At 49.2% G+C, this 27335-nt stretch overlaps 6 protein-coding genes across 7 annotated transcripts; 4 read left to right on the top strand and 2 right to left on the bottom strand.

The window, feature by feature from the left end:
• LOC117838202 (uncharacterized) lies at positions 1–1389 on the bottom strand. Of its 2 annotated transcripts, none has more exons than XM_034718137.2 (3): positions 994–1389; positions 781–894; positions 1–654 (listed from the first exon to the last, which is right to left on the bottom strand). In XM_034718137.2, exons 1-3 carry the CDS (start codon positions 1012–1014, stop codon positions 334–336), a joined length of 456 nt encoding a protein of 151 aa, XP_034574028.1. In that variant the 5' UTR covers positions 1015–1389; the 3' UTR covers positions 1–333. The 2 variants fall into 2 exon arrangements, with proteins under 2 accessions (XP_034574028.1, XP_034574027.1); XM_034718136.2 differs by having other exon boundaries at positions 781–897; positions 994–1385.
• Positions 1390–2527: 1138 nt separating this feature from the next.
• LOC117838200 (pumilio homolog 24) lies at positions 2528–7980 on the top strand. The gene is made up of 17 exons (XM_034718131.2): positions 2528–2797; positions 2897–2950; positions 3360–3421; positions 3494–3575; positions 3675–3798; positions 3886–3969; positions 4143–4257; positions 4511–4661; positions 4766–4978; positions 5211–5282; positions 5463–5513; positions 5612–5662; positions 5751–5861; positions 5944–6108; positions 6566–6640; positions 7144–7382; positions 7577–7980. Exons 1-17 carry the CDS (start codon positions 2579–2581, stop codon positions 7707–7709), a joined length of 2001 nt encoding a protein of 666 aa, XP_034574022.1. The 5' UTR covers positions 2528–2578; the 3' UTR covers positions 7710–7980.
• Positions 7981–8152: 172 nt separating this feature from the next.
• On the bottom strand, positions 8153–10751 carry LOC117838203 (uncharacterized). The gene is made up of 4 exons (XM_034718138.2): positions 10027–10751; positions 9872–9923; positions 9678–9745; positions 8153–9078 (listed from the first exon to the last, which is right to left on the bottom strand). The coding sequence occupies exons 1-4, from the start codon at positions 10213–10215 to the stop codon at positions 8545–8547; spliced, it is 843 nt and encodes a 280-aa protein (XP_034574029.2). The 5' UTR covers positions 10216–10751; the 3' UTR covers positions 8153–8544.
• A 4152-nt stretch (positions 10752–14903) lies between these two features.
• On the top strand, positions 14904–19960 carry LOC117840637 (uncharacterized). The gene is made up of 7 exons (XM_034721152.1): positions 14904–15352; positions 16414–16605; positions 16718–16990; positions 17546–17648; positions 18122–18240; positions 18572–18727; positions 19351–19960. The coding sequence occupies exons 1-7, from the start codon at positions 15014–15016 to the stop codon at positions 19906–19908; spliced, it is 1740 nt and encodes a 579-aa protein (XP_034577043.1). The 5' UTR covers positions 14904–15013; the 3' UTR covers positions 19909–19960.
• A 3195-nt stretch (positions 19961–23155) lies between these two features.
• On the top strand, positions 23156–23748 carry LOC117836396 (uncharacterized). Its single transcript, XM_034715808.2, has one exon. The coding sequence runs from the start codon at positions 23156–23158 to the stop codon at positions 23714–23716; it is 561 nt and encodes a 186-aa protein (XP_034571699.1). The 3' UTR covers positions 23717–23748.
• A 1916-nt stretch (positions 23749–25664) lies between these two features.
• Positions 25665–26400, top strand: LOC117836699 (uncharacterized). Its single transcript, XM_034716172.2, has one exon. The coding sequence runs from the start codon at positions 25665–25667 to the stop codon at positions 26259–26261; it is 597 nt and encodes a 198-aa protein (XP_034572063.1). The 3' UTR covers positions 26262–26400.
• Positions 26401–27335: the final 935 nt, after the last annotated feature.

The following is a 27335-nucleotide window of genomic DNA, read 5'->3' as shown; positions in this document are numbered from 1 at the left end:
GAGGATCAATAAGCTCTCCTTACATTGCAAGGTTACAAGATACTACCACACTACTACCAGTAACATTACAACTAGGCAAGAACAGCAACGGTAACAGGGAGGGAACAGCTACTAGTCTAGCACGACACGATTATTAACTCGCTTTTGTTCCAACTACTACTTAGCCGGGAAAACTTAGCATAGATCCAGGGGAAAAAAGGGGTAGAGAGAGACGCATCTCTCTAGGGGCTCAGATCATGCTGCATGTTATAGCAAATCTGCAGCTTCAGCAGCCGCTCTCTTCCTCTCATCGCCTTTGGTGCCTTGGCTGCTAGGTGGGTGGGGGTGGGGAGGTCAGGCGTACACGACGCCGGAGGAGAGGGCCATGAGCAGGATGGCCGCGCGCTCCTCCTCGCCGAGGCGCCTCCTCCGGCGCATCCGCCGCCGCTGCTTGAGCACCACCTCCTTGCCGAACCCCACCGTGCGGAGCTCCACGGTGACCTCGTCCGCCTCCGCTCCCTTTTCCCTCTCCCTCTTGGAGGCGGCGGCGGCGGCGGCCTTCTTCTTCCGCTGCTGCTGCTGCTGCTGCTCGCCGCCGGCGGCCTTGTTGGCGTCGAGGCCCATCGCCTCCCTTCTCTTCTTCCGGTACCGGATCCCGCACGCGTTGCACAGCGACTGCGACGAGAGAGGCACAGATCGGAGCGGATCAGCCCAAAACGCACAGATCGGGGACGGGGAACGGGACCCAGCGCGGCGCTAGGGTTCCCGGAAATGAGATCGGAGGTCGGATCGGGGACTCACCATGGGTCCGCAGGGTCCCCCGCGCCAGAGCGGGGTCTTGGTGGTGTGGCACTCGGTGCAGGCCTTGGGCTCGCCGGCGGCCGGGCGCTCGTCCGGATCCGGAGACCCGCTCCCCTGCTGCGACAGAAGAAAATAACAAAGCAGCCCGATTAGGACCCGAAAACCACCATTCGGAACGCGGATCGAGCGGGGAAACCGCGGATCGGAGCTCACCTTCTCGACCGAGGAGTCCATGTCGGGCGCCAGGATCGGCGGATCTACCACCGCGGAAGTGCTCCCCTCCTCCGTCTCCAGCCTCTCGGGGCCCCGGCGCTCCAGCGCCGCCACTCCCCTGCGCGGATCGGGAGCTCGATCCGTATGGGGGACGATCCCTGCCGCTCGGATCTGGCCGCTGGGGGTGTTGCGGCGGCGGGGGCGCGAGTAGCAGAAGGAGGGGGACTAGGGGTTAGGAGCGGGAGAAGCGTCGAGTGGAGGGAACCGAGGCGGGCGGATGGGTGGGGGATGCGATGGGCGGATAGGGGAGGAGGGGAGAGAAGAAAAAGGGGGAGGCCCAGGTTTTGATCTCAAAATGGAGGAGGGAAGAGGTGGAGGGAAACAGAAAACCATGGAGGGAAAAAATTGGGCCGTATATGTTCGTGCCTCACGCTGCCCGCGCGCTGCGTGTAGGGTTTGCGCGAAACCTCGAGGCTTTTGAACAGATCGGGCCTTGCTTGGCGTACAAATTCAGGCGGTAAACTTTTCATTCTAATTCAGCTTGGAGTTGATGTTCATTTTTCTAAACGAAATGGATGCTCATTTTTCTTTTCATTCTTATGCGTTACAACAATTTCAATTTCTGGAACACCACTTCAGAGATTAAAACCCAATTTTTTTTTTAGAACCACATTAAACATCAAATTTCAGGACGCTGGAGATCAATTCTCTTATCGTTCTACATCTCGTGTTCCAAATCGCTGAGACTCCTCTGCAGTACTTGTGCTGCAGTTGAATCACTTATGTATTCCTCTGCAGTACTTGTGCTGCAGTTGAGCCCCCTGTGTACTGCAAGTATCTGTTCCAATTCCAAGCAAGCAAGCCGGTAGCCAAACCAAGGGTAGCAGATAGCATACCTGGCCCAGGTACCGGGAGGCGGCGGAGCTCACTACGCACTACTACTCCACTCCAATTTTCAACCCTCCACCACTCCACCCGCCGGCTCACGCGTGCGGCCCAGGAGGCGACGCGACGACCGTTGGCTCCCGCACGCCACACGCGCGCTCACGCGCGGCCGCGCCGCACCAGATCAGGGACCAGACCGACACTAGAACCCAAAAAGAAAAGCAGAGCCGCCCGCCTCGCTGCGCGGCGCCGCGCACCAAACACCACCACCCCGCCGCGCCCGCTGTTTGGTGTTCCGCCTCCGCCAGCCGATCCCGGCGCAGGCCCGGTTGGCGGCAGAGGCGCGCAGGCCCGCGCTGTCCGCCGCGGGAAAACCCTCAATTTCCCCGCCCAAACTGAATTGACGCAAATGCCCCCGCGCGCTTTGACTGGTCAGACCGCGTGATCTGGGCTCGGCCCGACAAAAGCTTCTGGAAATATCCTGCCGTACTGGGCCTCCATTGCAGCACACATTCATTATTTGTAGGCTGCCAGCATGGGCCAAAACTGAAGGACTGAAACGGGCACCACAGGGGCCCAATATCGGCCCGCTGGCACTCAACTGGAGAGAGAGCTCGTATAAACCCTAGACCTATCGGGCTTGGGGAAAACCCCCTTCCTCCCGTCCTGCGTCGCCAATTAGCAACGAGCGGCGCGCGCGATGGCCGGCGCCGGCAGCGATCTCCAGAGCCCGAAGAAGCGCAAGCGCGAGCACGCGGAGGGGAAGATCAAGCCGCGGCCGCAGGTTAAGGGGGGAGGGGACGGAGCGAAGCGGAAGAAGCACCCGGGCGCCGGCGGTTACGCGGCCCATGGCGGCGCAGGCGAGGCTCCGGCGAAGAAGCGGCCGGTTACCCCCAAGGAGAAGCGCCTGGCTGCAAAGGTATCTCTAAGTGCCCATAGAGCTGTTGGAGCACGGGCTTCGATCGAGGCCGTTACCTTTGTATTTGAGCTGAAATTGGATGGGTTGGAACTGTATCAGGAGATGTCGGAGGCGAGGAAGATGAAGAGGAAGCGGCATTACAGCCTTGAGAAGGTACTGTAGTCCTAATTTTTTGTACCGTATATGTTCTAATTTGGGGCTCGCAGCACCTGTTTTCAGGTCAGATTATGATTCTAGCAGTAAACTTTTGGCTGCAAACTGCAACATAAAACTTGCATTGTAATATCGATCGGTTCATTTGTGGAGTAGTGTCTAGAGTTTATGTCCACACTTAAACCTGTATGTAGTTATATGTCCAGGAGTCAGTTTCTGGAGTCAAGTTCTGGTTCCACTACTTACATATTAACGAGGAAGTTCTACGCTTTTAACAATCGTGTGGCAACTATCCAGACCTGAAGATGTTTCCCTATTGAACTTTTGACTGATGTAGTGATGTGTAGTAAACTCTTACGTTTGCCAATCTCAATTCGCTTTTGCTTTGTTTACACCTAAATACTGGCAGGAACTAGCGAAACTATGGGAAAAGATGAGATGCCACGATGTGAGCAAAGAGGAGAGATCCAAGTAAGCATTAGGATCAAAAGTCTTGTATCTTGTGTTTGTTCTCGAACATTGACAGAATTGGCTGCTTTCCAGGCTAGTAAGTCAGGCCATCCGGAAAATGGATGGGAAATACTTGGATATTGCTGGATCCCATGTTACTGCACGTGTTCTGCAAGTAAGTGGCGCGTACGATATTTGTCAATCTGCTGCATATTTTATTATGAGTTGTTTGTGTCCTGGTTTTCATTCAGTTGATCACCGTTTCTTTTGGCAGACATGTGTAAAGTGGTGCTCACAGTCAGAGAGGGATGCTATTTTTGATGATCTACAGCCACATTTGCTCACTCTTTCTCGCAAGAAATATGCTGTTTTCCTTGTAAAGAAGCTTATAGAGCTTGGTAAATTTCGCTTAACTCAGTAAATGTTGCATGATGGTTTGATATAACCCTTAACTTCATTAATGTAACTTCTGTTTGCTTTTGCAGCCACTAAAAAGCAGTTTGCCAGTTTCATCTCTTCTCTTCATGGCCATGTTGCCAAACTTCTTCCTCATACCATAGGGGCTGCAGGTACGTGTATTATGTTGTTGTAGTGAATGGCTTGAAAATCACCGTTTTCTTGTCATATGTGTAGAACAGGCAAAGTAAATGTTTGTATGCCACTTGGATGCACATGTTCCTATGTTCTATTTAAGTACTAAAATAAATCAATATCTTGTATTAATATATGTGCTCTCTTTCAGTCGTTGACTATGCATTTCAGCGAGCAACACCACCTCAGAAAAGACAGTTGTTATTGGAACTGTACTCCACTGAACTTCAGCTATTCAAGGATCTGACTGTGCAAAGTTCCTTCAGGTTGATACAATACATCCTGGAATCCTGGCCATGTATTATTTAAGTTTCCTTCGCTCTTTATTATCTCTGAACACCTTTTCAACAGTGGTAATAAGCTAGCTAAGCATGTCTTTTGCCCTGCGTTAGTATAAATTTTGCAACTTATAGGGGAAATGATTGCAATTGTACTTCTTATGAGAACTATTTTCTCTCTAGATACGACAGTTCCATGGATCCTTTTTTGTGATAAATCCTAGTTCAACTCCTTTTTCAGTTTGTTAGAGACAATTTCCAAGCTTGGATTGCAGAAATCATCTGTCCTGCAGTATATGACTATTGAGATTCAGAAAATCTTGGAGAAAGGTACTGTTGAGTATTCCATAGTACACACGGCTATACTGGAGTACTTTACAATTGCAGATAAGGTAATCGTTGTATGCTGTGTTCTGCGCATGTTTAGGCTAACTGCCCATTTCTAGGAACTTATACTTCAGTTTATCAGATTGTAACTAATACATGTTTTTTGTAGACCTCAGCCATGGACGTGATTCATCAACTTATCCCCCTTCTAACTCAAGGAGCATCGATCATAGATGGAGATGAACCATCAATCGCTACTGAACTACCAAATAAAACAAAAGCTAAGAAGAAAAGGTTGTCAGAGCCGCTTATCGTTCGGATCATGCAGACAAGGGAAGGATTAAAACTAGCAATCAGTTGCCTCAAACATGGCAGTGCAAAGGTACCATAGTTACTAGCTTTTTCTAAACAAGTTCTTATTATGCCTTAAGGCAATCACCTTCTGCACTACTATCCACTGGTATTTTATCTGCTACTGCTTTTATCTTGTAAATTTTGTATGCAAATTGATTTATGCACCACACTGTACTCAGTTCTCCTTTCAGTGTATTTATTTTCTACTGTATGGGTTATCTTCATAAACATGACTAAATTGATGTGGCAATGAATTTCAGGACAGAAAGAAGATTATTAAAAGTTTGAAGGGTCAAATTATGAAGCTTGCTCTGAATGATTTTGGATGCCTTGTGAGTAATGACTGTATTTGTGATTCTCTTTGCTCTCAAGTTGGTAAATATTGTGTTTTACTGTGTAATTTGTAATGCGGTTCTTCCTTTTCTAGAAAAAAATATTCAAGTTCAATTTGTCCTTGCAAATGGTATGGATTTACCCTCATTCCTCTACTAACACATCTCTTTTTCCTCCAGTTCCTTATTAGCATTATTTCCATTGTTGACGACACAAAGCTTGTTTCTAAGGTTGGTTAACTCCTGCATTTTTCTTTCTATGAGAATCTTGTGTCTGTTACAAGCAGTTCAAAATTGGCGGCACTAATAGTTTTCCTTTGGTCTGGTAGATTGTGATTCAAGAGCTGGCAAAGCATTTGAAAGAACTCATTTTTGACAAGGTAATAGCTTTCCCTTTGGCTGAATGGTGGTTTATTTCATGTTTTGAAAACCATGTAAGACAACTAATGGGTCTCATTGCTGGAACAGAATGGGAGACGACCGTTGCTGCAGCTACTTCACCCTCTTTGCTCACGCTATCTGTCTCCAGCTGATCTGGCTTGTCTGAGCTATAATGTGCCTTCTCTTAGTGCAAAGGAGGCAAGTTAGCTACTCTTTTATCTCTTAATATTCTCAACTCTCAAGATAAACACATGCTAAATATTTGCTGTTTCTGGTTCAGGGTGAGGCATCGGAGGGTGCTACTGAAGTTATATCAGAAAATAAAGTGGATGCTATGACTGATAAAGAGCCCGATGATTTGGAAGGCATGCAGATTGTGTCTGAGAGCAAGAAGGATCCATCACGAAGGCGGCATGAATTGTTGATCAAAAGTGACCTTGCTGAGGTGATGCTCATATCTCTTTAAACTACAGTGATATAGGGATATGCAACTGTATTATTCTTTTAAGAAGTACACTAATTCTAGTGACATGGGTCGTAGATCCCTGAACGATCAGTATACTCTGCTCATTAGTCACAGAAACTATAATCCCAGCATGTGCATTCACTAACGCTCCTGATCAATAAGCAACAAGTAAATTCTGTGTAGTCATATGCCCCCTACAGTATTGCCTGTTTATCCTTTTTGTCCGTTTAGGGGGGGGGGGGTTGTTTAATTGTTTTCTATCCTAAGGAATAATATTGGTTATTACCCCCACTGTTTTGGAAGTTATGTCATGCTGATTATATTTCTGTGTCATGCCATTCTTGTGGTTGCGTTTATCTGTGTGGAATTTCATTTTTGAACCCTAAGGATTGATTTTTAGCTTACTAATTATTTTATTTTTTATAACTATTTGCAGGCTCTTGTCCAATCTTGCATTGAAAATGTTGGAGAATTACTTCGATCAAATTTTGGCAAAGAATTATTATATGAGGTGATCTTCTATGCCATGGATCCATGCAGATGATGAAATCTGCTCTATCGATTGTTTCTAAGCTATTATGTGCTACTCTTTTTGGCATCATGACCTGCATATTAAGTTTGTCTTTATCATCCTTCCTCTATGATAGTTCTCCACTAAAGAAATGCCTTATCATTGTTTTAATTGTAGGATAACCAATTTTTTATCCTGATAGTTCATTTGCATGCCATCTTAATTTTATGTAGAAGTCAAAATTTTGACCTTGATGTTTAATCTGGCTATTTATTCTTTATCTAATGCAGAGAAAATTGTAGCAACTAATTCGGTCTATTCTCGGGGATTCCTAGTTTTTTAAGTGATGAGTCTACCAGGAACAACTATGTACATCTCCGTATAAAACAACTGATAGTTTTTATTGCCCTTGTTTGGCTTTTGACTATTCAGGACTGTCATCATTGTATAAATTTCATGACTGTTCTGATTTGAATTTCATGGTGCTATTTGCAAACCTGAAGGTTGCTGTTGGTGGAAAAGACAATGTTTTGGAGGGTGTCACCGATAGGATCCACATGTTGCATGATGCAATTGCTTCGGATGCAGCCCAGCCAAAGACGGAAGATATTGAACATGCCTTTGAGAACTTCTTTTCCAGCCGTGTAATCAGAAGAATGATAATCGACTGTCCAGCGTTTGCAGTCACTCTATGGAGAAAGGCTCTTAAAGGGAAGTGCAAGATATGGGCTGAAGGACACAGGTACCATGTTTTACTTGTCGATATGATGCCATGTACTCGTGCTTCCAATACTCATGTGGCTAAATGTTTGTGTCATTATGCCGAACATGTAACCACTTCTCCATTATTGATTGTGATTTGTGAATCATCAACAACTCAACATCTTATTTCACTTGATCTAACGATTTATATTCTGGACGTTTTGGTTATTGCAGTTCTAAGGTGGTTGCAGCGTTCCTGGAATCTCCAAGTTCTGAGGTGAGGAATCTTGCAAAACCTGAGCTGCAACCGCTGATTGATACTGGCATTCTGAAAGTGCCAGATCATAAAGGAGCTGTGGAGAAATGACTTCAGCGCACGGAACTTTTTGCATCAGAAATGACTCACGGGTCTTCACTCTTGTGTAATCGATAAGTTTTGGTCACCTGAGGAAGTTGTGCCGATAAATTGTTGTCATTCGTTAGAGTGTATGCCAGTATTTTGTATCCTATTTATAGGCTAGTAAATCAGATCCAATACTTTGCTGTAAACTCAAACCTTCTGTTTATTTGTATTTTTTTCACTCGACAGGTAGTATATGAATTTATTTTTTATAAGTAAGGTATTTGGTTTTCTGTTACAGTTATACTTAAAGTATTGGGTCAGTGGCGAGATACCGAGATGTGATAGACCCACATGCTTGCTAAACTTAACTGATGGCATATGAGGGAACCTTCGTATCTTTTATGCCACACGAGGGAAGAGCATACTTCCTTTTAAATTATAAATTATAAGTTATTTTGATTTTTTAGATACATTGCAATGTACATAAAATGTATATCATGTATCTATAAAATTAAAATTACCTGCAATTTGAAACGATGGCGTACAAGGAACCTCTCTTTACGATTTTACCTTCATACTTATGGCGGGAAGAGAATAGCTTTTGATGGCACCAAAGGAATTTTCTTTTTCACAAAAGGTTTTTCATCTCAACAACTGAATCCGGATTTGAGATTTTGACATTGTGTTTAGATCCTTTCGTCGTAATAATGCTTTTCATGTATGTTCAGCAATTCTGTTCTAAACAAGTTCGAGGAAAATACAATGTATCCGAATGTAAAATCTGAGCACTTCCTTTTCGAGATGGAAAAGAAGGAAACAAAAGGAGAAAAAAAAATCTGCGCTTATGCCGAAGCTAAGTTCACCATGCACGTTTGGTTCTATCAGTGCACTCTGCCGCCGCCGTCCTGATCTGGTACACCGGCGACTCGCCTCCGCCTCCGCCTCTGCACCACCTCTGGTTCTGGTCCGCGCGCCCGAGACGCTCCTCGAAGCGCCAGAACTCCGCGTTGCCGAACGGCGGCGGGCGGACGTGCGGGTAGTCGGGGAAGCTGCGCCGGTCGGAGGGGTCGAAGAGCGGGAACGACTGGCGGCGGCGCGCGCACGCCGCGGCGTTGTTGGCCCGCAGACAGCCGTCGATGACCCGGCACTCGTCCCGCATCCGGTTCTGCACCTCCCGCAGCGCCTGTGCCGCCGGGGCGGCGCGAGGCTGCTTGCTCCTGGCCGCCGCACCGGCCGCCGCTGTCGTCTGCTTCTCGGTCGTGGCGCGGAGCCTGCCGCCGGCGGCGGCCGACGACCTGGTGGCGTGGCGGTCGTGGCACGCGGCGCAGAAGCTGGCGCGCCGCTCCGCGTCGTAGGCCCGCCGGCGCGCCTTGTCCGTCAGGCACGCGTGCGCCTGCATGCATGCATGCAACCGTGAGCTACACACGCGGCGCGTCAGATCAATCAATTAATTAATCATTAATTACTCCCCCTCCATGCTTGTAGTAAATGCTGGTGGTATTGACAAGGGCGCGTGCGTGAGCTCGGATTCGAAGCGCCTGCACGCGTACGCCAGCCGGTGGCGTCGCCACGTACTGCCCTGGCGGCACGGGCACTGCGACGGACTCCATTAACGCCCGTCGCCAAGCATGAGCTGTATGGAGATGAATCGAATCCATCCGAATCCAACGCATGCATCCCTCGATCGAAACCAACACCAGGTTGGAAACACGCTGCTAGTATTTTTTTTTTCTCCCAGGAGAATCGGATCGATCGTAACAGACAACAGCAGCTCACTGATGAACTGCTGCTGATGGAGTCATGCATATGCATCTGAGTTTGCTTGATTTTTAAAATGCTACTGGTTGATGGGAAGGCAGGCTCGAGACGGCAGCGGAAAGGCGGGGAGATTCGAAATAAAGCAGGCGAGCGAAAGCATCACGAGGATTGAGAAGGGCACCCGACCCACCCGATGCACGAAGAATTTAGAAATGGAGAAGAATGCAGCATCACCTCGGAGACGATCTTGAACGCGACCTCCGCTTTGGGGTGCCTGTTCTTGTCCGGGTGCAGCTGCAGCGCTGCATGCGTCCAGAAATCACAGAACAAAAACGGATCGTTAGTCAATCATATCCATCTGCGATCGCGTGACGAAGCGAACCTCGATTAGTTTGGTGCCATGGCGGCGCCGCCGCCGCGTGCCTTACCGAGCTGCCGGTACCGCCGCCGCACGGCGTCCTCCGACGCGGCTTCGCCGATCTGCACGCCAATGCCGCGCGAGGGCGAGCCATTCATTTGTCACCATGAAAGGGAGCGGCATGAATCGGAGGATGGGGAGGGATCGAACGGCGGCGCTACTCACGGCGAGGACGAGGTACCAGTCGACGAAGTGCGGCCTGCTGCCGGCGCCGCGCGGCGAACGGCGGCGGTGCGGGCAGGACGCGAAGGCCGCCGACGCCGCGCACACCTCCCGCGCCGCCTGCGCCTTGGCCGCCGCCGCCGCGGCGGCGTCCGAGCCCCGCTCCCGCCCCGCGCCTATCGCGCCCGCCATTGGTCGATCGCCCGGCTCGCCCGCCGCCGGGGCTCGACCGATCCGCTGCTCCAACCGAAAGCGGCCGCGTCAAAGAACTAGACGACGATCCTCGATGGGCGGACGACGACGATGGCGGCCATGCACGCGGTAGGACTCCCTCCTCGACTCCCAGCAGTGAAGCCTGGTGCCCGGTGGCACGGCCACGGCGCGCTAGTAATAGCGGGCGAGCGCATGCACGTGCGCACGTCACGTACGCGCGCCGTGGGTGGCGGTGACCATGACGCAGCAAGGATCGGGGTTGGGTGGAGTCGGGGGTGGCGACTGGCGATCGTGTGGGTGCGGCCTCGACTCGGGGCAGTTGGGTGACAAGGAGAACATGACAAGCTTCGCTTCTGGGTTTGGGGGGAGATCGGTAGGTTGGGTTGCGGGGATTGCGGGGGCGACGGTTCCGAAATGGAGGAAAAGGCAGCGCAACGGAACGGAGGGAGCCAACACATTTCGCTCTTCACGGTCATCGAGATCGAGGAAGAAGCAAAGGCAGGCGATGAGGGATGGACCCCACACGTCAGAGACCTTTTTCTCCATCTCGAGCTACTCACCGTACCGTACGTGCGTTTTTTTGTTTTGTTTTGTTTTGTTTTTTTTCTTTTCCCTGTTTCGAGTGAGATTGACTCAAAGCAAAAAGTTGTGACAGGGTTGGAAAAAAAAGAGACGTCACGAGCCCATATGATACGCGCTGCCAACATGAACATCGTGTCTGCACTGCTATTTGAGTGATCGATCCAGCTTCTACAGAACGTACGCAGAGCTGCGATGACCGGCCGGGACCGGACTACACTTGTCCTGGTGCTGCGAGCCTGTGAGCGTCCAAGGTTTTAGGTTGCCAGCAAAGCCGAGCAAAAGTCATCGTGCCCTTCTGGTATCGGCTTTCGCCGATGATGTGGTATCCATCGGCGGTGATGACAGTCCGGATATTAAATCCTGGTTTGGTGGGTGCACAGATCATCAGATTGCAATGGGAGTCTGGGACGAACAAGCTATGCTCTTCATTCACTTGGCGCTCAGATTTTCAACCTGTCCGCGTGGTTCTGTTGGAATTCTTCTTCATTCCCAAACAAAGCAACGTACGTTTTGGATTCGTTTAAGCACCCAATTGTTCGCCGGCTGCATGAACCAGCAGGTGTGAGGCAACTAAAAAATAGCTGACGAATTGGCTCGGCAAGAATTGGAACCAACCAATCGAATCTTAAAATCCCTCTGCTACCAAGCAAAGCAACACAAACACAGAATCCGAGTGAAGTTCATAGCTGCTTTTTCTAAAAAAACACCAAAAAAATCGTACCTGCTCCAAAATCATTTTGGATGCGGCCCACTGCAAATAGGCCCACACATCATGAGTCGCGTTAGATCCTGTTTGTCTGAACTTCTGCTTCTGAAAGCTACCTTTTTGTTGCTGATCTTTTGCTATTGACTTTTGTAATAAATTTGTATCTTCTCAGAACACCAAAAATCAGGAAAAGCTCCTCTCAACCAGCTTTCCAACTTTCATTTCGTTTCCTCAGAAACTAGCTTTCTAACTTTCCAAAAGTCAACCTAACAGCTGGACTGTTTTCAGCTTTCCAGCTCCTGGCTGCCACAAGCCGCTGACCCGAGCTGAAACAAACAGGCCTAAATCTTGCCGGCCTACACGACGGGCGGTGGTGGTCTTCCTTCTTCCCTGCCCACGCACAGCCAGTCCAGCCCAAGTGGGCTGCATGCGTTTACGGTTTACTGTGCTAAAATCATATGATGTCGGCCCAGCTACCCACCAGCGGCCATCCTGGCCCCATAGAGCATGGTCCCACAAATCGGTCTGTGTGTGCGGGGGGAGATGTTGGAGGGGAGTTTTTTTTTTCGGCTAATCATTGTGCCCGGCCTATTGCTCTCCCTGATTCATGTCGATTTGACCAATAGACAGCCATGTGAGCCACGCTGTCCCCCTCAAAAAAAAAAGTGAGCCACGCTGTCCTCCCGGACCCACCAGCTGCCCACATGCGATAAGTATTCAGAGCAAGTCGAAGCTGTGGGTTCCAATTACGGATTTGCACGAGGTCGTTTTCAAAAAACGTGCGCATCGGCACTTCAGATTTGGGAGTTGCAAGTTGTTCCGGAGACTTTTTATTTAGGGCATGTTTGTTACCTGGACTAAACTTCACCCATTCTAGCCTCTTTTAGTTTCTAAAGTGCCGAATAGGTAGATTAAAATGTGAACTAAATTCTTTAATCCTCTAATCCAGGGGTATCCAGGGGTGGACTAAAGTGGACTAAAAGCTCTGGAAGATCCCCCTACCCCTCATTTATTGCCCATCCCACCCATCCCGAACCCTCCCTCCACCGCCATCCCCTCGCTCGCTCCCCTCCCCGCTGCTACCGCCGCCGGCCTCCCTCCTGTCCGCCGCCCCCGCCGCCAGCCCACCGACCTCCCTCCCGCCGCCTCCCGCCTGGCACTCCCTCCGTGTCGAGCTCCTGCCGCAGCCCGCGTACCGCCTCCTCCGCGGCCTCCTTCTCCCCCCTCCCGCAGCCGCACCGCCGCCGTCTCCAGCTCCTCCACCGCAGCCGCAGGTTCCCCTCACCCCGCCTTCGGCGATAGCTCCGGCGACCACGCGGGCGGCCGTGGCGGCGATGAAGGATCCGCGACCGGATCCATGGAGGCATGTATGTCGACGTCGGGGACACACCCAGTACAGCACGACTGGTAGGGCACGACAGTACAACACAGGGGTGTTTGACAAGCCAGAATAGATGGTCTTAACATGGGTAAAAATATCTTTGTTCAACTGCATTAATGGACTTTAGTTCATAGAACCAAACAAGGTAGGAACTAAAGTTTAGTTCATGGATTAAAAGAACTAAAGTTTAGTTCATGGATTAAAGGAACTAAAGTTTAGTTCATGGATTAAAGGAACCAAACAGGGGCTTAGCACTTTTATTCTAAATTTTTAATAATAGTACATGAGGAACTAAATTTTTTTTTAAAAAATCTTTTGGTTATGGCACGACCCTTAAGTTGATTGTGCTAAAATTTATGTTAGAAAAACATACTCCCCCGTTCTAAGTTATAAGTCATTCCAACTTTTTTGGAGAGTCAAACCATTTTATGTTTGACCAAAATTATAGAGAGGATCACAAAAGTTTATGGCACCTAATAGATATATTATGAAAATATATTTAATGAAGAAACTAATTAGTACTTTATTGTATAAATTTGGTTAAACTTGATATGCTTTGATCCTCCGAGAAAGATAAAATGACTTATAATTTGGAACGGAGGGAATAGTTAACATGATAAAAATAGTATTTTGTAAACAAAAAATAGTTTTAGGTGTATTTATTATTCAGAATAAAATTGGCTAAAATAAAAATTGCTACGGAGCCATTGTTGGCACTTCAAATTTTCTACAGAATTTAAAATACGTCCAGATAAGCAAAAGTTTAGCTCGATATTTAGAACATATTAATAGTTTAACTGGTACAACAAATTCGCTACCCCTTACTTTTTGGTCCGAGTAGTTCACCTGTGTTTAACATTTCAAAAGCTTTGAATGTTGATTGAGGTCAACGAGGCTTTTTGCAAGGAGCCATATGAACTCCAACAAATTTGTTTTGGAAACATAAAAACTATTACATCCAGTCACTGTTGCGTAGATAATTACGACCGGACCACATCGAGCGGCCCATCTCGACTTTTGAAACCTTGCTATCAACACCTTGTCGCATTTCATGAACACGTACTCCCTCCGTCCCGGTATAAGTACATTTTAGGATTTAAAGTGCAAACTTAGTATTGATAGCAAAAGACCATTATTGCTCCTATTTGAAGGTAATAGACATCTTTGGAGATAGCAGTAACCATCGGTACCCTATGGAACGCAACCATGGGCCCACATATACTGTGCAACGCGTCCAGAAATGAGCTGAGCATTGGTGCGTCCCATAGTCCAGAGTGTTCCATGCTTCTAGGTAGTGACATCTCTTTTTTATCTCTCTATGTTGGTGTTTTATACCTGACAAGCTATCAAGAGGTATCCTGAGGTAGTAGATTGGTTGGTAGGGATCGTTGAACATGAAACTCAAAGGTAAAAGTGAGAACACAAGATACAGATTAATACAGATAAAGTAGCATGATACCACACGTCTGGTTTGGGATGTTGTATATTGCGTCAGTGCTTGGGTGTTATTTGGTATTGATGATTTCATCCTCTATTATGGTTCTCTATCTGCCCAATCTAAGGACCCCTGTCCTCCTTTATATACTAAAGGGGGCGCGATTACTAGTCGGTTACAAGGAGAAGTTCTAGTAGGATTACATGGTACAAGTTCTGGTAGGATTACAGAGATCCTAGTAGGAGTCTGTCTTCCTCCTTCCTTACAGATACTGAGGATATATTCCCAACCCTGGACAAGCTGGTGTCCTCAGTACTACTAGTTGTACCTATTGGTGCGTTTATTGTGGGAAAATTTTTGAATTCGATAAGTGCATTTAAAATTTAAAATTGGGACGGAGGGAGTACAAATCACCTCACCCTCAGGAAACCGATCGATTTTTTTTTTTTACCAAAATCATTGCTGACAAAACAAGCCTACCTGGCTCACTTGCAACTTGCAGATTTTACAAATCGGCCCCTTGCAAAATAAAAGTGTGCACTAATCCACTCGCCATTCTCCCTCTTCGTCGGCACTTCTACTTCAACGCCTCTCTCGCGATCGCCCAAATCTTCCCACATCCTCCCCGCCCGCCGCGAATCCCGAGGCGCCCCCGCCCTCTTGGGCTCCTCCGATGCCCGCCGTCGTCGCTGCTGCTGCGGCGTGCGCCGCTTCGGGCGGCGCGCTCCTGCTGTACCTGCTCCTGACCTGCCGGCCGCAGCCGGCGACGGAGGCCGAGAGGGGGAGAGAGGAGAACGAGACGTCGCCGCTGCTGTCTGGGTCCAGGGCCGCCCGGGGGAGGGAGGCGGGGAGTGACAGCGAGGATGAGCCGTGGCCGCACAGGGAGCCCGTGACCTGCTGCGAGGCGGCCGCGGTGGCCGCGCGCACGGCGCGGCGCGCGTGGGAGCTCACTGTCGGGCGATGGGGCCTGCACGGCCTCGCCTTCGGGATCAAGCGCCACATGAAGCGTCAGGTGAGCGAGACTTCTCCATTTGCTCTCGTTCACTCTTCACTCTGTATCTGAGTGTGTCGTGTTCTCTGCTTCTTCTGCGCGTGTTCAGTTTTCCTTCGCTCTGCTTTACTATTGATTGGATCAAAGCATGATTTGATCAACGGATTTCAAAACTGAGTGATCACAAAGCTCAAATAGTGACTGCAATTAACTGCTGCATTTGGTGAAATGGAGTCCTGTTGGCTCCAGTGCAGAAGCTATTGGCCAGTTGCTTTCAGAGTTTCAGTAGAGTGTTTCCATTTATCCACTTGCTGAAAGTGTTTGTGTAAAGGCTGAGCTTCTGACTATTTTACGGTTTGACTTGCATTGACTTGGAAGACAGGTTTGAGTTTTCTTTACTTTTGGGTAATATGGTTTTTATTTGAATTATTGGTCAGTTGCTTGCCTGGATACGGTTACTGCACTAGGATCCTGGCACTTGCGGTGTCCCGGTCATAATGACGTGTTCAGAACTTGAGCTCGAGTTAAGATCGGTCTTGCATATATGGTTAGAAGTTTGATCTACAAGATCTGATTTGTCTGTTATCTGAGTAATATAAGTTCAGAATGGTGATCATAATATTGAAGGCATATAGCAAATGGTGCCATTCTATTTGAGATAAAATGGAAGCACACATGTTGGGGATGCACGATACACTTTCAGTCATTTCCATGACAGATCCATTCACCTTTTAAATGGATCTCGTTATTTGGTTATGGTTGCATGAATATTATCGAATTAGGTGATATTTCCACATTATGATCAACATAGTTAGCCCTATGTCTTTGTGCCATGCCAAGTCGTGTCATAAAGAGTAAACGAACTGTTTATCCATGATCGAAAATCAGCTAAATAAGTTGACTTACATCTGCATTATCTTTTTATTTTTAAAATGAGGCTGTAATACAATGCTTGCTGAAAGTGGATCGACTCTGCATAATATTACCAGTTTGCTTTTGTATTGCTCTCTTGTACATAGTTTACACATAGGCAATGGATGAAAAAAACATGGTAACTTAGTTTCTTGACTGTGCCACTTCAGGGTAATTTGCAGCATGAGTATGGTGGAAATGATTGCCGTCAACTTAAAGGCCATCAGGCGCATGCTGAAGTATCTTCACTCCTTGAGTACTTGAAGCTTTGCATGTTCTTCTCAAAGAAATCTTTTTCAGCATTTCTGAAGTTTGGTGGGTACAAACAAGAAGACATTCTGATTCACAAGACTAGGTCGAGGGTGAGTAAGTATCACTGACGTTAACTTGTGCTTAAGGTTATAAATCAGAATTAATGTCCACTCACATATGTAGTTAGAAAGTGTCTTATTCTTGGTTCATTGCTCAATGCAGCTCATGCAGCCTTCTTTCGCACTTGTGTGTGACAAAAGGACCAAGTGCTTTCTGCTCTTCATTCGGGGTGCTATCAGTACTAAAGAGCGCCTGACTGCAGCAACTGCTGCTGAAGTACCCTTTCACCATATAATTCTAAGTGAAGGGCAGATCAGCAACGTAGTTTTAGGATATGCACACTGTGGGATGCTTGCTGGAGCTCGTTGGATTGCAAGACTAGCTATTCCCCATCTTCATAACAAAATACAAGAATTTCCTGGGTACCAAATAAAGGTAATTATTACTAATTCTTTGCGTCTGAATGAAATGCATAGATATCCATCCTGCTGCAGTTTATTGTATCTGAATACACATTCCCTTCAATTTGTGTACTCTGCTTATCGTTAAAAGTGCTGATTTTGCAACTGCTAGCTTTGGTGATTGATGCGCGTATGAATAGTTAAGTTATTAGTGTCAAGGCCTTCTTGTTGTCAAGAGGTAGCACTGCTTTATACTTATGCATTTCATATCATCTATGTACTGGCTGAAAAAAATGGAAACTTGCACTTGCATTGGTTAGTTTGTGTGGAAATTTTAAATTGAAGGATGGCCTGCTTAATTTCTACCTATGTTGGTATGCTTTCGGTAGAGATTTATAAAGGTGCTTGATAATGTGGTTAGGGCTTGTACCTCTTAAGCTTTTGAGTTGATCTGGTGCTCTGCTTCAAGCTGCTGCATAAGGCTAGCATTAGTGCTGTGCACATACAATAATCTTGTATTTAATAGGTAGTGTGGTTAGAGTCTATAATTATATTAGATCTCACTACCTATTTCTACCCTTTGTACTAGGTCATTGGACATTCAATGGGAGCTGGCATTGGAGCAATTCTGACATATATTCTCCGTGAGCATTATGAGTTCTCATCCTGCAGTTGTTTGGCATTTGCTCCTCGTAAGTGAAATGTACATACTTTCAGTTTTGTTGATTTTTGAACATAGATGTGAAAGTTCTTGCTTTCTGTTTTATTGGTAGTCCAACTCCTAAGCCCTTGTGCTGGCATTTGGAGATATTGTCTGGCATTCAGATGCCCCATTGGTTTTGTGTTTCAAGTTGGCTAGTTGGTCACTTAGTCTCTTTCATTAGTCTCTCTGTTTGAATGGCTGTAAAGTAAGTCACTACACAAGATTCTCATCCATGCTAACTATTTTGCGGAATTTTTTATTCCTGAATTTGCATCAGTTAACCATGATTGTAAAGTAGAGGACATAATAAAGACTTTTGTGTAATGCCATCGCTGAGTGCAGCATTAATAAAACTACATTTGACTGTGAGATGTATGCTATCTGTACTGAGAAGTGACTGAAGCATATTTCCTTCGTAGGAAATGATTTCCAGAATTCTAAAGTACCTTTTGTGTTATTTAGCTGCCTGTATGACATGGGAGCTGGCGGAGTCGGGCAAAGATTTCATCACTTCTCTTGTCAATAGAAATGATGTTGTGCCAGCGTTTTCAAAAGTTTCTACTGAGAGCCTGCGATCTGAGGTACCCTGATGGCAACTCTTTGCAGCAGCTTATACAATGTAACTGGACTTTGGCTGACACAGACTCCTTTAGTAGTCGACGAGTAAAAGTATTAATATACTACATATTACTCCTCACTGAACTTTCTTTTTTCAAGAAATGGCAAGACATACCTTACTTGTGCTCTGATCATCTGATGCCACAATATGTTTTAGCTTTACAATGGACCTCTTATTTCTCACTGAACTTTCCTTTTTCAAGAAATGGCAAGACATATCTTACTTGTGCTCTGATCATCTGATGCCACAATATGTTTTAGCTTTACAATGGACCTCTTATTTCTCTACTGTAGGTAATGGTATCATCAAAGCTGGATGATGTTCAGGACCACTTTCACCACGGTTTATTTGCCAATATAAGTCAGGGTGTCGCCTTCGTCAAGTCCCATATGCTTTCCATCTCTCATTCAACGGGGAAGATTGCAGATCATGACTCTAATATTTCTGAGGTAAAGTCCCTGAAAATCTCCAGCTTCTACCCACCCATGAACTTTTTATGGCTGCTATCGGTACTGGAACCACCAAGTCGTTAACACAATGACATCTCTATCTTTTTTCTATTTTGAAATAAAGCTGTTTAAGACACGTCTTGAGTCCCGCACAAATATCAGATTAATCACTCAGGGTTTTTAATGTACTAACAGCAGTTGAGATCCGCTGAGTCTTTCTGGTGCGCAGTCCCAATCACTACTAATGCCAGTAGTCCACTAGCAACTGTGGGCCTGCAACTCTTATGTCTAGTATTTAGTAGCTCGTGCATATTGGTTCTAATTATTATCCTTTCATTGACAATGCAAAATTCTCATTTCTGCCAAGTGCATTTCTGCTTATTTCTGAGTTTCATTGGATGCCCCTTTTCACCGAGGCAGCCAAACTAATGTGAATATTAGCTTTAGCTGAACCTACCAACCAATATTTTCAGAAGGAGCTGAGTTTTCTGATCAAATTAGTGATAGTGGTACTTTGCTATAGTTTGAGATGCTATAGAATAAATAAAGGCGGTTATATGTTCTTTTCTCTCATTTGAAACCAGAATTATGATTTTTGAGAAGCTGTTCCTTTTGCCATGCAGCCTTTGCTCAAAGATGCGGCAGATGTCATACAGTCTGCAGCAAATGGACACAGCATCGACTGCAGCGGTCAACAAGTTGTTACTTCTGAAGAAGGGCTGGCACTAGTTAACAAAGAAGATGTTACCTGTGTCAGTTCTGCTGGTTCAGGCTTCACATCACAAGAAGATTCAGATACCAGTGGATCACTGGACACTCAACAGCCATCCTCGCCACCATATGAAGGAAAAGAAGCTCTGAATCAGAATGGCGCCCGAAACGATAAACAGAAAGAACTGATTTCTGCCAGTTGTTCACGCCAATTTTTCCCTCCTGGGAGGATCATCCACATGGTTGCACTGGCCCCGCCGGACTCAAATCCTGGTGATGGCACCAGCAGCAGTGAGATCATCGAAATTTACGAAACTCCAAGAGATTTGTATGGGAAAATAAGGCTCGCGCCGAATATGATTAAAGAGCATTACATGCCTAGTTATATAAGTACAATGGAATCGTTGTTGGAACAGCTTCAGAAGGACGACGATGACAATAGTGTATGTACTACATCAAATGACCTGTGAATTATTGTACAAAACTCAGTTGTGGTTAATCCAATTCTTTTTCATTGTGCAATTTTTCTTTCTCGCTGACACTCACGTCTCTCTCAATTCGATTGCACGATGAACCTGATTGTTGACACGTTATGCAACCAGTAAATGATTCACCAACAATGTAGTAACAAAATTATTCCCGGGTCAAAGTGGAAAACATCTCGTTGACCTCGTGAGAGGGACGCCGTCCGTACGCTTGGCTCGTCCTCCACAAGCTGACACGACCACGCATGCCGCTGCAAATCCTCTCGGCCTCACGCTACAAGAGAGACGAAGAGAGCACCGGCCACCTCCTGCTCCGTGAAACGATTCAGGAATAACTCCCTCTCGCCGCACGCCATTGCTGCAAGCTCGCACGGGATCGACAATGGCTGGCCCTGGTGCTGCCGCTTGTCTTCGCGGCCTCGTCGTCGTCCTCGCCGTGTCCGTCTCCCTGTGGGGCGCCGCCGCCACGGTCAACGTCAAGGAGACGTGCCAGTTCACGGCGCACCCGGACTGGTGCGACAAGGCGCTGTCCAAGCTGGTGGCGCCGGAGGGCAAGGACGGGGGCGTCACGCCGGCACCGGCGCCGACCTCCACTTGAGATTAACTCGCTATACTTTTGGAGATACAATGTTGTAACTTTGGCATTGTGTCATTTGACATGAAATAAATAGTTCCTGAGCGAACTGATTGATTAACCCTTTGTTGTTCCTGAGGCATGTACATATCTCACTGTATGGAAAAAACTGGATTTATGATATCCTGAAGACAAAGAAAGAGTACAAATAAAAGCTCATCATCTTTGCAACACTCCATGTGTGCTTGCACACAATAAGCAAATTATGAAGGATTCAACTCCGTTGTCTTTTCTTTTAGTCTCAAACGGGCTTCATGACCTTAGATATCAACAAGTGTAGGAGGAAGCTGAGAGAGAGAGAGAGAGAGAGAGAGAGAGAGAGAGAGAGAGAGAGAGAGAGAAAGTAAACTGAATAAATTTGGTACTCCTTCAGTCCCTCCGGTGAAAGAAGCTTATGTCCTGTACATGATTTTTTTTAGCGACAGTGCTTTAGCACATTTTTCATTAAGAGAAAGAGAATTACAGCGACATAACTATAAGAGAACCCTCGTAGCACAAAGTTATAACACCACCGTGGCAAGCAACCTAACACAACATGAGCCAGAGCAGCAAGAAAGGGAAAGGAACCCACCAACCCAGCCTACCCGAAGACGACCTAAACATCTGGACTTGCAAAACATAGATACATCGTCGACAAGATTGCCTAAAGATACCAACATACAACAGAGGTGGCAAATCATCCACCCAAGCACCACAACCATAGCGGCAAAGCATCCGCCTAAGCATACAGCGGCAAAGCATCCGCCCAAACATAGAATGGTGGCAAAGCATCCACCCAACAACAACCACAACCCGAGTAGCGAAGCATCTGCCCGGAGTAAGCACCATCGATCTCGATGGAGCGGCAAAGCATCCACCAGACTGCAACACTCCAAACAACCAAGGCGACAATGGGCAACTCAAACGTAAAGGTAGGCACAGAAGAAGAAACTCCCTGAGATGAGTTGACGACAACCACCGCCGCTGCCAAGATGATAACCGGTGTTCCAAGACAAATGGGGACTGCGATCCCACGAGAGCGGTGGCACGGGTAGCACCTGAGGTAGAGGGGAAGGCACCATGAACCGACAACTAGCTTGAGCTTCCAAAACGACGCCTCCAAGGAGCGATGCAACGCCATAGGCGCCGCCATCAAGGTTTTCACCCAGGAAGCTCACAAGACACATGAGAAGGGAGGGGGCAGTAGATTGACGCTTCCAGGAAGGTAAACGGTGCCCGAGGGCGTCGCCGTTATCTGCTCGCAAGCAAGCAATGGCTTTCGCCTTGCCCCCAATCCACATAGCACACCGTCAACACCTTCAAGGGCTGTCGTCACACAATAGCCATATGTAGCCGCAGCCGACGAAGAGCGGACCGACCACGGAGCACATGGAGGCACATATGGCGACCTCCACGAGAGTAGAGGCGGATCCAAGGCTCCACGGCGGGCCTGTCATCATGCGAGGCCCGGCGGCGGTGGCAGCGGAGGGCACGACCCCTACCAGCGGGCACCACGTGGGAGCACCAAGGACGGGCCAGCCCCTGGTAGTCCTTGCTGGTGGAAAGGGGCCGACCCCTTCACCGACCTGCACGCGACCGTGGAGGGGGCGGCGGGGCCTTGGCGTGCCGAGAGCGCCAGTAGACAACCGATGCAAGCAGGCAGTGGCAAGAAGCTGCAAAAAACAGCCCAGCGCGTAGATCCTGTAGTGGAGATGGCAAATCCGGCCGTGAGAGGAGCGGATCCGACATCTGGCGGCTGGCGTCAACCCGAGTTGGTAGGGAATGGGACCGGGTTTTGCTGTCGAGGTGGGGCGAAAGGAGGGAAGAGAGGGGGGAGGAGGGAGGACGTGGTGCAGCCGCCAGGTAGCAGCGGCGGCGGCGACCGACGAGGCTAGATGCGGGGGTGCTAGGGTTGGACGCGGGTGCCCCCCCCAATCATGTGTTCTGCCTCTCTATCATGTACATGATTATCATATGATACAAATTTCATTGTGTGCCCTTTGACCACGTATGTGATTTTTTTTCCAAACTTTTCTCAAATGCGCAAGAGAGCCACCGCGTTTATTTATGATTGGATCCCTTTTCAAACAGTATCCCGTTATACATAGCAACGAAATACTTCTGTCACAAATAAGTGCCGCATATGTCCATGGCTTACAAAACTTGTAGGATATTTCACTTCAACAATGATCATGCAATTTTCAATAGCAATTCTTGCAGAGAGGGTATAAAGATCTGCAGGCTAAAAGCAACATATGGCAAACGGCCAAAATTTTGAATTTGAAACGAACTTATTAGAACCTGTCATCACATGTTCACGACACACGAACGGCTATATGTATCTCCAGTTTAATTAGACCTTCATTTGAAGCCATTGGGCCATACCAAACCTAACAGTTCACCAACAGAGTAAATTTAGCCGGTCAAAGTTGGAACCGTTTGCGTTGACAGCTCGCCGTGTCCTTCGTCCGTACGCTCGGGCTCGCCGTGCAATCCGGGCCGCAAACCTCTTGGCCTCACGTACGCTACAAGAGAACACCTCGAATGGAATGCTCCACGAGACAAGACAAGGATTGTTTCGCTAGCTTTTCCCATCGCTCGCGCGGATCGATCAACAACATGGCCGCCGCTTCCGTTCGTGTCCTCGTCCTCCTCCTCGCCGTGTCGGCCTCCTCCCTCCGGCGCACCGCCGCCACGATCACCGTGGAGGCTGCGTGCCAGCAGCACACGAAGCACCCGGAGTTCTGCGTGAAGGCCCTGTCGTCGGCGAACCCGGAGATGAAGGCGGCGGCCTTGAACGGCGGCCTGCCTGGGATCGCGGAGCTGTCGCTGTCGCTGGCGGCGCAGTGCGGCGCGGAGACGGTGGCGTTCGTGAAGGGCCTGGAGAGCATGCCCGGCGGGATGCCGCCCGAGTGCCTGGAGGAGTGCGTGGGCAAGTTCCAGGCGGCGGTGGCCGAGCTGCAGCGCTCCAAGGCGGCGGTGGAGCAGGGCAAAGACGAGTCCGGCGTCAGCACGTGGCTGTCGGCGGCGAAGACGGACGGCGAGACGTGCATGGATGACTGCCACAGGATAGAGGGCGGCGCCGAGCTGCAGATGGTCGACAAGGTCGCGGACCTCACCAAGATGTGCTCCATCGCCCTCTCCCTCACCGATGCTTCAGTCCATAATCGCACCGCATGAGAAATTGAGAAGACGTGTAGTATGCACGGTGCATTGGCACATGTATTTTATACTGTTGTTGCGTTTCTTGTTCCATGCACAACAGAGATTGACCAATTTATGTCATCGCCAAATGAATTGTACCCTTCCAGCGAATTTTAAAAACATATCTCATTTTGAACAAGGAAACGGTTACCGATGCATTTCAATGTCTATCCAAAAGTGCAGAGAGTTGTAATACTGAAATAACTTTTCAAGTCAAATTTGGCTATACCACACTGAAACTTCAATAAAAAAGTTGAGCAAGAATTCGTCATTCATCAGGAGAAGTGGCGTCCTGAGTTTCACGCCGATGGGATGAACAGTTCATGAGATCTTTCAAATTTAAGCAAGCTTAGCTTTTTGTTCTGCCACTAGTGCCGGCGAGCGGCGATCCATTTTCTGGGCCTCGGAAGTAAACTGGGCCGAGCCGATTCCTATCGGCCCACGAAACGCTCCCGCTTGCCTGCGCCGGCTCGGATCGTGCCGCTCGTTCTCGATCCGACGGCTTCCGTGGCCTCCGGGGGTGGACGGGAAATGAAATACCGTCCATCCCCCACCCGCGGGCTCGCCAGTCGCCACGCCAGAGCGCCGCCGCGTTCCGGTCTCTTCTCGCTCGCCGTCGCTGAGCTTTCTCGACGCCATGGACATCACGGTCGTGTTCGCGGGCAAGGCCGACCTGGCCCTGCTCGAGGCGGGCTGTGACGCACCGGCGGCCGTGCCTCGGCAGCTCATGTTCCTCAAGGAAAACAGCGTCATCAAGTCACCCCCTGCTTGCTTTGGAGCTCCCCGGTTCAAATCACCCTTCCGCTCTCTGGCTCCATGAACGCCTCCTCTGCTTCATCTCTCGGATGGCTGGAGCGGCGCGTGCGGTTCACCGTGTGCTCGCGGCGCTCCTGCCCAGCTCCCGCACCCGCGCCCACGACGTGACGTGAACGTCGATGCCACGACTGCACAAGACCGTCCAAGCTTTTCTCATCTGCCACAAGACATCGTCGGCGTGCGCGCCGGCTGCCGGTGAGGCGTCGCGACATGCGTCCCTGACGCCCCCGACGTCGCGGCCGTGGGAGCATCTCCGGAGTGGCGTCGACGGATATGGCTTTTCTCGAGGCGCCGGCGGACACGGCCGACGACGCCGCGCGCCCGGGCAGGTCGGTAGTGTCGAACGACATCGCGAGCGGTCGGGGACTGGAACACGTTCGTGAGCACGTCAAGACCCTCGCCCCTCAGGTTGAACGACACCATTGCAAAGAGCTTGCGGTTTTATCATGCATCCTTGCAAGTTAACTGTCATCCCTCTTCCTGCTGCGCGCCGGTCATGCCGACATGGACCAAGGCACCAAGCAGTCACCGCGTTGGTCGCCAATGAGGTCTCCACGAGCGTCAGCCATCAGGCGTCAACTGGGCGAGCGCGAGTGCTTGAAGCCAAGCAACAAACGTTCCGCCGCGCCTGAAAACGGAGCGGCGGTGAGACTGCCAGCGCCCTCCGACAGAGGCCGGCGTCGAGGCAGAAAATGACCGGGTCAAGGTGCAAATGAGGGCCGCACGTGTCCGATCGGACGGTTTGTAGGGACCCAAGGTGTGGACGGTAAGTGAAATACCGTCCACCCCCGAGGCCCCCCGACAGGGTTGAACGCCGGCCTGCTAGCTGCTAGGCTACCAGAAACCAGGCGCGATCGAGTTGACACCGTCGCTCCAGGCAGCTCCATCTCCCCCATGCATGGCCCGTGCCAACGCCATGCACAGATGTTGGCTCGCAAAACGCTCCCGGCCGCAGGTGCCTACGAGACGGTGGCGCGGCCTCCTCGGCCGCTCCGTCGAACTAGCTCCGCCGCGCATATATCTATGCTCCCGCGCGCCAGCCGTGCATTCTATTTCTCGCCTGCCCGCTCCGATCACCCATCTGAATCCAACCACCATTTGGTCGGCCATGGAGGCGAGATCGGCCATGAGCTGGTACTGCAGCACCATCCTGGCCGTGGTCGTGGCGCTCTTCCTCTCCGCGTCCCTCGGCACGGGCGCCGGCGCCGACCTCAAGGGTTCCTGCGCCGCGACGCCGCACCCGGAGGCGTGCGTGAGCGCGCTCCAGAAGGACGCGGTGGCCAGGATGGGCGCCGCCGCCACCCCGCGGGACCTGGCGGAGGCGGCGATCCGCGCGGCATCCGACGCGGGCGCGGCGGCGGGCGACTACGCGCGCAAGGAGATGGACGTGGTGAAGGACAACGGGATGTGGCAGTGCCTGAACGAGTGCGCCGAGGACATCGAGGAGGCGCTCTCCCACCTCGACGACTCCGAGGGCGGGGTCGACGATGCCAAGCTCAAGGACGTCAAGCTCTTCCTCGACACCGCGGAGCAGGACGCCTGGAACTGCGACCAGAGCTGCAAGGGCGCCGCCAACACACCCGTCAAGGCCGCGCTCCTCGCCAAGAACAAGGACTTCGAGAACCTCATGGCAGTCACCCTCGCGCTCCTCAAGCGGGTCACCGGCGGGGACGACGCGCCGGGCCCGGCGCCGGCAAAGCCGTGAGATCAGCTTGTTAGTAATTAATTAATTCGCGCGCGCCATATATGTTTGTTCATTATTAATTTGATTAGGTTGCTGCAAAATTATTTGTTCGTATTGACATGTAAAGCCTTAGGCGCTTGATGTTCATCTAGTTCTTGTAGGAAATGATTAGAAATAAAAAAAATCTTCATGTTTGGGAAAAAAGATTATTTTTATTGGAATAGTGATTCCATTAACTTAAGGACTCAGCGATATCGCTGGCTACCAGGTTCTCCGTACCCTCAGGCACACCGTCCCAATGCAGGTCGGCAATTGGAGAACACTTACACCCACGCGCTGCCAAAGCATGCGCTGCTTTATTACAGACTACTGAAAATTGCATAAAACAATTCGAGATAATTGACTTGATCTCGTGGATTAGCCCTCCTGCTGGTGCTAGAGAGAACTCCCTCCCTTCAATCGCCATCTTGAGCATAAGTGAATCTGTTTCAGCCTCTACCTTCATCGTTCCCCTGTCACCTGCTGCTTTAATCCCAGCCAAGCATGCCAGAACTTGAGCATGGAAAGCATCCATCAGATATGGCACACGGCCAGCACCAGCACGAATCACCTCCCCACTACTGTCTCTAATCGCATAGCCCCACCCTCCATCACTCGTGCTTCCATTATAGGCACCATCAGAATTGATTTTAAGTGTATCCTCTATTGGTCTTGACCAATGCGTACTCCTTTCAGGTGGGGGCTTGTGTTCCTTCATGGCTAATTTCAGAAACTCGTCAGATTGAGATGCCACAATGTAAGCCAAGTCCGTTGCTGTTCTCCCGCGCTCACCCTTCTCTAACCCGGTTCCTTTCAAGCCACCACCGCCACAATAAGATTTTCAAGCATGATGGATTGCCTTTTTCTTTTTTGAGAACATGATGGATTAGCTTTGCTGGGCTGAATGAACTTGGGCTACTTCATCTCCATCCTTTTTTCTGGGCCAGGAACCTGGCTATGGGTTGGGCCCTTTCTGCGTGTTTAGTCGGACTGTGTCCGTGCGTATCAATACCGTATTGCGCAGGGATGCGCCTCTAGAGGTTTATGCTATCACAT

The sequence above is a fragment of the Setaria viridis genome, chromosome 9, assembly GCF_005286985.2.
Source record: "Setaria viridis chromosome 9, Setaria_viridis_v4.0, whole genome shotgun sequence".
In the NCBI taxonomy this organism is placed as follows: domain Eukaryota; kingdom Viridiplantae; phylum Streptophyta; class Magnoliopsida; order Poales; family Poaceae; genus Setaria; species Setaria viridis.
This window is presented reverse-complemented; position numbering and strand designations above follow the sequence as displayed.

Bases quoted from the DNA above. Each gene is read 5' to 3' on its own strand.
- LOC117838202 (XM_034718136.2), bottom strand. From the start codon at position 1,014: ATGGACTCCTCGGTCGAGAAG. The intron at 898-993 runs GTGAGCTCCGAT...CTTCTGTCGCAG, and splicing joins TGGACTCCTCGGTCGAGAAG to CAGGGGAGCGGGTCTCCGGA. The intron at 655-780 runs GTGAGTCCCCGA...CTCTCGTCGCAG, and splicing joins GGGGACCCTGCGGACCCATG to TCGCTGTGCAACGCGTGCGG.
- LOC117838203 (XM_034718138.2), bottom strand. From the start codon at position 10,215: ATGGCGGGCGCGATAGGCGCGGGGCGGGAGCGGGGCTCGGACGCCGCC. The intron at 9,924-10,026 runs GTGAGTAGCGCC...ATTGGCGTGCAG, and splicing joins ACTGGTACCTCGTCCTCGCC to ATCGGCGAAGCCGCGTCGGA. The intron at 9,079-9,677 runs GTGATGCTGCAT...GCATGCATGCAG, and splicing joins CGTTCAAGATCGTCTCCGAG to GCGCACGCGTGCCTGACGGA.
- LOC117836396 (XM_034715808.2), top strand. From the start codon at position 23,156: ATGGCCGCCGCTTCCGTTCGTGTCCTCGTCCTCCTCCTCGCCGTGTCG.
- LOC117840637 (XM_034721152.1), top strand. From the start codon at position 15,014: ATGCCCGCCGTCGTCGCTGCTGCTGCGGCGTGCGCCGCTTCGGGCGGC. The intron at 18,241-18,571 runs GTACCCTGATGG...TCTCTACTGTAG, and splicing joins CTGAGAGCCTGCGATCTGAG to GTAATGGTATCATCAAAGCT. The intron at 18,728-19,350 runs GTAAAGTCCCTG...TTTGCCATGCAG, and splicing joins ATGACTCTAATATTTCTGAG to CCTTTGCTCAAAGATGCGGC.
- LOC117836699 (XM_034716172.2), top strand. From the start codon at position 25,665: ATGGAGGCGAGATCGGCCATGAGCTGGTACTGCAGCACCATCCTGGCC.
- LOC117838200 (XM_034718131.2), top strand. From the start codon at position 2,579: ATGGCCGGCGCCGGCAGCGATCTCCAGAGCCCGAAGAAGCGCAAGCGC. The intron at 3,970-4,142 runs GTACGTGTATTA...GCTCTCTTTCAG, and splicing joins TCATACCATAGGGGCTGCAG to TCGTTGACTATGCATTTCAG. The intron at 4,979-5,210 runs GTACCATAGTTA...AATGAATTTCAG, and splicing joins TCAAACATGGCAGTGCAAAG to GACAGAAAGAAGATTATTAA.